Source organism: Pelobates fuscus, chromosome 3 (genome assembly GCF_036172605.1).
Source record: "Pelobates fuscus isolate aPelFus1 chromosome 3, aPelFus1.pri, whole genome shotgun sequence".
NCBI classification, from domain to species: domain Eukaryota; kingdom Metazoa; phylum Chordata; class Amphibia; order Anura; family Pelobatidae; genus Pelobates; species Pelobates fuscus.
Window position 1 is genome coordinate 362,048,778 of NC_086319.1, and position 10,274 is coordinate 362,059,051.

Here is a 10,274-nt window from a genome sequence, read left to right on the forward strand (position 1 = left end):
TGTGATTATAATGCTGTTGTTTGCTGGATATTGTTTTGTCTGTTTTTTATTGCTGGTATGCGCATCGAGACCCTATGGGTAATAAGACTGCGTTTCTTAAGAATTTTTAATAAATAAATAAATAAATAGATTCCAGCATCCGTCATCCCATGTTTACTTTAGAGGGGTCCGTATAGGTCTCATGATGCCCTTGAGTTGAAATTCAAATAAACTATAAATGATCAATGGCTAATGAAGTGCATTCCTATGGAGAATGTCCCTTCTCCTGTATACATTGCAGAATTAAAATAAGTAATACTGCCTAAAATTACCAGAGTAAATATACAAACTAGTACAAAAAAAATCAGTGATAACATATAACTTCCTGAGCGCAAATATATGCTGCAGGGTTCTAAGTGAATACTGAAGAAACTCTCAATTTAAAATGTTAACATATAGATAGCAAACATTGAGATGTTATTAGATACCCTCAATTTACTCAGTTTGTCTAAAGCCCTATATCCACGCTGAACTCACTTCCTTTTCCTATCATCTTTCAGTAACAATGCAGGCTCCGTAGCCGCTTTGATTCAGTATAACATCAACTCCACAATCTCAGCTGACAATACGAACACAGTGAAATTGCTCCTAGCGAACTCAAGTTTTAGCAGCCTGATCCGCAAAGCATCTCTGAATGTTAATGGTAAGTAAATGCAGAATTGAGAATTTTTCTCTTGAGTGAGAATTCCAATAGAGATGATTCTCCATCAATCTGGATATCACACACACACACTGTGCAAAAGTAAATGGTATTAGAGGAATGTTTGTTGCAGTCAACTTGCAAAAGTCCTCAATGGAAATGAGCAAATATTTCAGAAAGTACAGAATATTTACCTCTAAAAATTAATCCTGACTTATGATGACTTGAAAAACCCAGTTTTAGACAAACATTCATATATTTTTTTTTAAATTTGCTTTATAATTATAAAACCTGTATATTGTAACTTTAGCAATGTGGAGACTAAATATATATATATATATTTAATATTTTTTTTTCTTTAATTTCAGGCGCAAAGCCATCTCTGCAAGTATTCACATTCTCTCCAAGATTCACTAACGGAGTGTACAGTGCGAACCTGAAAAACAGAAGCAGTACCGAGTTCAAGACTCTTGAGAGCATCATTGTAACTGCAGTAAGTAACTGAAATGGGCATTCCGACACGCAAGTCTTGTCTCGTGGTACAGCATGTGGTATAGGAAAGTGAATATAGGCAGAAAAAATTGCCATCTATGATTTACGTGCATTGGAAAGCTTAAGATGAAAAGGAACTTACTTTCATAAATGGAATATGTTTACTTTTTTGGGGAAAAAAAATTACATTATGCTATTATACTCTGCAGAATTTAGCTGCTACTTCAGCTTCTCGCTTCTATTAGGAAACAGAATGCTGAACCGGAAAAGCAAAGCAAGGCTTATGCATGTGCAAAAGTTCCTGAATCACTTGCAATGAAATGGATGCAGCACTACTGTGCTTGCCTATCTGCTTTTTATAGGAAATCATAGAAATGTAGTCCACTTGTGATGTCATGCATGGCTGGTTTTCTATATATTTTCTATGTAATGCATTAAAATAATTGTGTGGTCAATTAGAGCATGGGTTTTACATTACTCCTTGTAGAAGAAGACATGGGGACATTTCTCCACATTATAAGGCTAGAATGAAGGGTTTTCACCTTTCTCAAGTCCAGCCCAGTGGCAGGCTGTGAGAATCAGTTGTCATAGGCACCTACAGGAAAATCTTCTGTATAAATCCTGGGTCAGCGGAGGAAGCAGAGGGCTGAGCAGAGGTGCATCATAAAGACAAATTTGAGGTTAACTGCTCAAAAACAGACCTTCACGTGTCATTTATTCACAAGTCCAAATTCAATGATTAATGTCATGTTATTATTTATTTATGTATTTATGATTAAATGGAATCAGAGATTTTAAGTTTCTATAAGCCATCTCTACTAGGGTTTTAACAATATTTATATAATATAGATCTCTCTCGATAGATAGATAGATATATTGTGATTGACTTGGAGTTACATTGTGTTGTTTAAGTGTTCCCTTTATTTTTTTGAGTAAATATATAAACACTGCTCAAAAAAATAAAGGGAACACTTAAACAACACAATGTAACTCCAAGTCAATCACACTCCTGTGAAATCAAACTGTCCACTTAGGAAGCAACACTGAGTGACAATCAATTTCACATGCTGTTGTGCAAATGGGATAGACAACAGGTGGAAATTATAGGCAATTTGCAAGACACCCCCAATAAAGGAGTGGTTCTGCAGGTGGTGACCACAGACCACTTCTCAGTTCCTATGCTTCCTGGCTGATATTTTGGTCTCTTTTGAATTCTGGCGGTGCTTTCACTCTAGTGGTAGCATGAGACTGAGTCTACAACCCACACAAGTCGCTCAGGTAGTGCAGCTCATCAAGGATGGCACATCAATGCGAGCTGTGGCAAGAAGGTTTGCTGTGTCTGTCAGCGTAGTGTCCAGAGCATGGAGGCGCTACCAGGAGACAGGCCAGTACATCAGGAGACGTGGAGGAGGCCGTAGGAGGGCAACAACCCAGCAGCAGGACCGCTACCTCCGCCTTTGTGCAAGGAGGAGCACTGCCAGAGCCCTGCAAAATGATCTCCAGCAGGCCACAAATGTGCATGTGTCTGCTCAAACAGTCAGAAACAGACTCCATGAGGGTGGTATGAGGGCCCAACGTCCACAGGTGGGGGTTGTGCTTACAGCCCAACACCGTGCAGGACGTTTGGCATTTGCCAGAGAACACCAAGATTGGGAAATTCGCCACTGGCGCCCTGTGCTCTTCACAGATGAAAGCAGGTTCACACTGAGCACGTGACAGACGTGACAGTCTGGAGACACCGTGGAGAACGTTCTGCTGCCTGCAACATCCTCCAGCATGACCGGTTTGGCAGTGGGTCAGTAATGGTGTGGGGTGGCATTTCTTTGGAGGGCCGCACAGACCTCCATGTGCTCGCCAGAGGTAGCCTCAGTGCCATTAGGTACCGAGATGAGATCCTCAGACCCCTTGTGAGACCATATGCTGGTGTGGTTGGCCCTGGGTTCCTCCTAATGCAAGACAATGCTAGACCTCATGTGGCTGGAGTGTGTCAGCAGTTCCTGCAAGACTAAGGCATTGATGCTATGGACTGGCCCGCCCGTACCCGAGACCTAAATCCAATTGAGCACATCTGGGACATCATGTCTCGCTCCATCCACCAACGTCACGTTGCACCACAGACTGTCCAGGAGTTGGCAGATGCTTTAGTCCAGGTCTGGGAGGAGATGCCTCAGGAGACCATCCGCCACCTCATCAGGAGCGTGCACAGGCGTTGTAGGGAGGTCATACAGGCACGTGGAGGCCACACACACTACTGAGCCTCATTTTGACTTGTTTTAAGGACATTACATCAAAGTTGGATCAGCCTGTAGTGTTTTTCCACTTTAATTTTAAATGTATGACTCCAAATCCAGACCTCCATGGGTTGAAAAATTTGATTTCCATTTTTTAATTTTTGTGTGATTTTGTTGTCAGCACATTCAACTATGTAAAGAACAAAGTGTTTCAGAAGAATATTTAATTCATTCAGATCTAGGATGTGTTATTTGTGTGTTCCCTTAATTTTTTTGAGCAGTGTATATATGATTACCAGCAATATCGATAAATTCACACTTTTTTTCTCTTTTCTTTTAGTTTGGACAAATCCTGCAAAATATCAACCCTCAACAAATTGTAGTAGCATCATTTAGGTAAGTATTTTTTGCAATCAGTGTTGAAGAGGTCAGGGAGTTTCTGATCTCCAGGTGATGGGAATTCTGTTGTTCAGTGCTACAACGGAGGTTATTGTGTACGCAGTTGGTTTTGGTCCTTTTACCACCAGCTTACTAAATGTTACCTAAAATAGCAAAATTGGGTGAAATTTTTTTTTTTTTTTAATGTCAATATCAATGTATAAACAGGAGCAATTTAAAATACATTTGTATGAATATAGAATTGGTTTATTGGGAAGGCAGTTTGCTAAGCAGTGACATGTTCAATGTAAAACATCTAAAGTTATTATTAAGACGTCTCTTGGCTAGTTCTAAACTATATGATTTTTACAATGCAGGGAAGGATCCGTCATCTCTGACACAGAACTGACCTTTGCACAATCGACAACGTCTTCAGATGCTATTGCTGCACAGATAGTAAATAATGCGGACTCTCTAAAGAACTATGGGCTAGTGTTGGATCCTAACTCTGTCTGTAAGTGACCAGTTTCACATTTCACATATACAGTTTCTAGTGGTCATGTTATTTTTAAAGTAACTTAAAAAGAACGCTTCCAACACCATAACCATTAGAGCGTGCTGTACCTGACTCCTCCTCTCTGCAACCAGGAAAGCTGGAAAATCTAGCTTGGGAGCTTCCATTAGCTCTCCAAAGCTACGATGCAGCGGCAGGCCAGCTCATTGGCTGAGAGCACCGCTGATTGGAATGATCAATACACCAAAACTGCTTCATTAAAATAAAGTTGTTTGATGCTTAGGAATCACTATAAGGGACGCAATTCTGAAAATAATTACTTAGACTTTTAATATTTTTTCCCCCCCTTTTTAGATGTTGCACCAGCAGTAAGTGCACCAACTATTGCACCCGTTAATACGTTCCCGGGTTACGCAGTTGCCATCATCATCATGGGCATCTTGGTTCTACTAGCCATCATAGTGCTGGGGCTGCTGGTAAGTTCAATGGAAACTCATCCTAAAACAGTGACTGCCAATCAATGCAGTGCCATTAATTAGCTATCGCTGCCAAGGGTAAAACAAAAATGCATTTCTGCATGTATTCTTCTATGCAGTGATGGCAAACCTTTTTTGAGCCTAAGTGGCCAAACTGCAATTTAGCTACTTGGTCACTGAACCCAACTTATTTATCCTAAAGTGCCAACACTGCAATTAAACTCAAAGGCATAAGTCAGGGTGTGTGTCAAATGTTTGTGGTGTGTTTTTATTTTACTTTAACTGCATTAATAAAATAGAAAATGGTTTACTCCTCTCCTGCTATTTGCGGGGAGCAGGTTAACTTTCCTGGTGGTCCATTGGGGATTAATGGTTTCCTTGAGGTTAATGGGGATTAAAAATGGTCCAGGTGTTGTAGTGCATGGTCTGCAAACCCTTTTGGTGCAGATCATATTAATTGCTCCTTCTGGCCTGCCACTCATTAAGCAAGTGAGAGAACAGGCTGGGAATCCCGTTGACCGTGCTGACTACGTCACTGAGCTCTGGGACCTCAAGGGAGCGATTAATATGGTCTGCACCAGATGGCACCACCTGACCACCAAGTAATTATTGTTTTTATTTACTATACTGTAGATTAGAGACAGCAGTATTCTTGAACACAGTGCCCCACTGCTGTTTTGTCCTAAGACGGCCGTTCATGCTGACTTATGGTAGTGCAGTCACCCCCAAGAGAACTGCAACATGAAAAATCTCAGGCTCGTGTGCCAGCAGAGAGGCCACTGCATGCCATTTGTGACCCATAGATCACTGTTCTTGAGCTTTACTCTAAAATATGCCCAATGCTGTTTGTGTGGTGCTGTTAATGTGACATATACCACTGGACACCTCCTGATATCCTTTTCAGTTTCAGACTAGGCATAAAAGCATATGGGGTAAAAGAACAAAAGTGTGTAGGCGCTTCACAATTTTTGTGGCACTTCAGTGCGTGAAAGAAAAACTCTACGTGGGTTGAGCAACCGGTATATTAGTGCTTCCCTTATACACCAAACATAAACAGCCTATTACAATAAAAATGTATACCAGTAAGTACACTTTCCCAGTAAAACTCAATAGGGATGATATTACCTTAGGATGAACTTGCTTAGAATGGTATCTAAAATAGCAGAGAAACAGAAAACAACATAGTGTAAACTGTACAAAAAAAATGGTGATAAATCAATGTCAAACCCCCACTCACATTCTCCAGAGCCGTGTCAGGCTCTGTATAACAGGTTCACGGGTGCCAATACTGGCTAGCAATATCCTATGGTAATGTCATCCCAATTGAGTTTTACTGGGAAAGTGTACTTACTGGTATACATTTTTATTATAAAAGCATATGGGGCCTATAATGTTTTGCACCAGAATGGGAAGAAAGGGTGGAAAACATTTAATTGAAAATAATTTGTCCAATATGAATAAACATACTCAAAAGACTTCAAATTAAACAAAGTAACTGCTTTATTTTAAGCACACTTATCAAGGTAATAGGGGTTGAATTTTGATAAAGTCCTGTAAAAGGATTGATGTAAGTTTTTGCACATCTGCTTAACCCCTTTTGACATGTCATGATTCCCTTTTATTCCAGAAGTTTGGTCCTTAAGGGGTTAAAAACAAAGCATTTATGTTGTATGTTTTTAAGTCCTATGAGTGGATTGGATATATTACAAGGATGGAATCTGGCACAAGGATAGCAAGGACTGGGGAAAACACAGGCTAAATTACTTATGTTTGTGAATAAAACCCCAAATTTAGGCAAAAAAATAGTCGTGCTGTGATTAGGAAAGAGTCGGAAAGTTTTTCCAAATCTTCTATTTTGGCCTAAATTATGCAACCTCCTAACACTGAGAATTATAATGCATCTGGAAACCTGTGAATGCTAAACCCAGAGGAATAAAATGTGGCTTCATTCACTTGGCCTAATTTTATCAGTTGCCCCTGAGGGGACCTGTTGCCATAATTAGTGGGAGTTACATTCCCATGCAGTAAATGCTGACATTGTAATGATGGCAGCTAAAATACTGGGATTTTAACTCTGTTATCTCAGGCAGCGCTGGGACATGTAAGTTCCAATGCTGTCCCTATAGTAAAGATATCCCCTTAACCCCTGACCTACCTTAACACATTACACTACATTTTAACCCCTACTTCACCCTAGCACGCTACACTAACACTAAACTTGAACATCTACAGCACCCTTAAACGAACGATTGGCACGTCACACTCTACCTTAACTATTATACTAGCACTAAGCTTAACCTAAAAGTATCATGTAACGTAAAAATACGTAAGGCGTGTATAAGGGGAATAGAATGCCATCTCTGGGTTTTGGATATTTGTCTCATAGTTTATTTGGATTAATGTATTGCTAAACAAAAATTCACTACATGCATAGCCAATATAATTGTTCAGAAATTGCTGAAAATCAAGCGTTTGTCCCTTGCTTCCAATTTTTTATTTTTGTCTCATAGGCATGTTACACTGACGTGTTTCAGAGACTTGCCAATGCTTGCAAGCTCAAGTCGCCAGGTGGCTATGACTCAGTAGGGCGCTCCTATCCACAGTTATCAAGTTACAGGGTAAGTGTATCTTCCTTAATTATACAGGGTTTTGATTAAAATGGAGGGATCTGTTTTTTTTTGTTTTTTTTACTACAGTAATAAAGAGTGTCTCAAATTAAATAATGTCATGATTGTGGCTGTAGTGATCCACAAGGCACACAATCCTTCCCAGGGATCATTTTTGACCTTCTGAACCATTCTTCAATTGTAATATAGAATGCACTAATCTACATTATGCAAATCACATTCATTAGAACCTTGCTGGGGTCATGGAGTTCCAGCTATCCTTGAGAAGAATGTGCTGCCACAATAAATCATGTATTAAAGAAACACTAGAGTGTTAGGAATACAAACTTGTATTCTTAACACTGTAATGTTGGACTACTTTTTAAGGTCTCCACCCCCTCTCTGTGGAGAAATAACATTTTTAACTCACCTTTTCTCTGGTGCCATGCCGGTCTCACCGGAGCTAGCCCAGCCTCCAATCTTGATGATCTCAGCCAATCCATTGCTTTTCCATAGAAAAAGCATTGGGATGCTATTCTGCATGTGCAGCAAAACGCCATACTGCGCCAATCAGCATCTCCTTATAGAGATACATTGAGTGCAGAGCATGGAGACGGTGAACATAGGTGCTTTACACTGTGCAGCAAGGGACTAGGAAGCACTTCTAGTGGCCATCTTTGTTCACTGCACTTGGAGGCGGTACTAGGCGGCAATGTAAACACTTCCTTTTCTCTGAGAAGGAAGTGTTTACAGTGCCAAGACTGCAGGGACATGCTGTATACACCAAAACCATTACATTAAGTTGCAGTGGTTCTGGTGCCTATAGTGTCCATTTAAGGGATCTGCTGGTTCAAGCTGGTGGGGATCCACGGGAAATCACATGTGGAAACAGTGCTCATGGCTAAGTACTACTGATTTATGCATTTTGACAAGGCTCGTTGTAGGGATAGATTTTTGGGGGGTTTGAGGGAAGGGGGAATTTTCCAATATATCATTGAACTGAATAAAGTGACTAGAAGTGAATGCTGTTCTAGTTTGCAGCGTTTGAACAGGTATCTCAAACTCTGGCCACCCCAGATGTTAATGGCCTACAACTACTTTGGAGATTCTTTGGTGATTGACAGAGCAGAGCTGTAGGAGTGAAGCAGTCAATGTGCAATGAATAAACTCCAATCAATCAAGGATCATACGTTTAGAGTTCTCTCTGTAGGAGTTGGTGGGCATTGCAAGTTACATTTGGAAGAGTAATATTAAAGGTTAGAATGAGACGGTTCCGATATAGAAAGAAGATTTTAGATTGGCCAATAAAATAAATGGAAATCCCAGTCACCCATAACAAGAGTACATTGGCCAAAACCTCATGAGAACGAGCCTGGAAAGCGATAGCGGACTGTGATTTGTGGGGGGGAGGGTCTGGTGGCCAGGGGGCAGGGAAAGGTGGAATTTACTCATCTGAACCTATCCATCGCGAGTGCCGCCATTTTCTTCTGGATGCTCTTCAACCCCTGGTGCTTCAGCCGATGTAACTGCAATACTCTCGCACGTGTGTGAGAGTTCAGAGTTTAGGTCAACGGAAGATTGCCAGATCCTCCATAGCACTGCTAATATCTCTGCAGCCATCACTGGTGAAGGCTGGGAGATTGACACTTCTAGACGGCGGTAGCTCCCCCTCGGTATCTAGAAGTGTCAGACATGTGAAAAATACTGAGACAAAGTAGTCCCTACAGTGCCGCTTTAAGGACAGAGTAGCCAAACTAAAAGCATAGCCGACTTTGAGAATTTTTCTAGATCGGCTATTTTGATCTTAAATTCCTTTTGTAAAGAAATAACAAATGTACCATTTCTTTCATAAACAGAGCCGGCATACTGGAGGGCACAGGGGAAGAATTTAATACTGTTAGTGAAGTTGTCATTTGTGTTATAATTGTCCCACTTTGGTGGAGCATTAAGTTAATCATTATTAAGTTAATGGTGTTTTTTTCCTCCCTGTAGACCCATTCATATGATCTCAGCCATTAGTTATCTTCCACAGTCCATGCACCTTCAAAACCAGCATTCATCTTGTACTGAACGGTTACCACTGGGATCAAGGGTATGGACAAGCTACTACAATCACTGCCAAAGACAGAAGAAATTAATCTAATCTTACTATTCACCAAATGTTGTTGCAGCATTTTTGTCATTTGTTGGACTTTAACCTAGATCAGTTTACTGTGTAACCAAGACACAGACTGAAACATATGCCCTGAGAATTATACACTTGATATATAGGTGTTGTAATGATCTGTGTTTACAGGAACACTCCAATTGGGAAAGTAATTATGTATTTTTTTTATTGGGATTTATTCTAACCCCGCCCAGATCTGTCCAATCACAGACCTCCCAATGCAGTTCCTTGAGAAGTCTTTGCAAGACAGGTGCTCTGGGCAACTGCCTCTTGTTGAGTTTAGCTACACTTCGCTAACAAACCAGGAAGTAGCAAGGCTGGTGTGATTGACAGCCAGGAAGGTGTCAATTTCTATTGAAATCTGCAGGTTTTGTAAAATGAAAAAGGATGAGGGAAAAAAAAAATTACAGTCAAAGCATATGCCTTAAACACTTTGAAAGCCAGGAAGCATTCCCAAGGGTAAAGAAATATGTTGAACACATATTTGGCACTCAAAAGGTTTGATACAGGCGAACATAATGACATTCATAGGGCTTAAATGAGGACAAGAGCTAGGACATGGGGAGTAGAAAGTATTATAAATGAAATTCACTGTCTCGACCTATATGTAACCCTTTCTTATAAAGGCTGAAAGGTTGAAGACAATAGTAGGCAATATTTAAAGTAATTATTCTGCATTTTAAATATATAGAATGCTTTCAGAACAAATAAAAAAAAAATATTTATTTTTG

The 10,274-nt window shown here is 40.2% G+C and overlaps 1 protein-coding gene across 1 annotated transcript in view; it reads left to right on the forward strand.

Moving 5' to 3' along the window:
• LOC134601856 (mucin-4-like) overlaps positions 1-9,716 on the forward strand; it is a gene marked incomplete at its 5' end in the record, with an annotated part of 115,593 nt that extends 105,877 nt beyond the window's left edge. Inside the window, 7 exons of the mRNA XM_063446357.1 lie at positions 540-682; positions 1,048-1,172; positions 3,743-3,798; positions 4,158-4,294; positions 4,649-4,770; positions 7,281-7,394; positions 9,369-9,716. Of these exons, the coding sequence (XP_063302427.1) occupies positions 540-682; positions 1,048-1,172; positions 3,743-3,798; positions 4,158-4,294; positions 4,649-4,770; positions 7,281-7,394; positions 9,369-9,395 (724 nt within the window). The remainder of the gene's footprint in view (positions 1-539; positions 683-1,047; positions 1,173-3,742; positions 3,799-4,157; positions 4,295-4,648; positions 4,771-7,280; positions 7,395-9,368) is intronic.
• Positions 9,717-10,274: the final 558 nt, after the last annotated feature.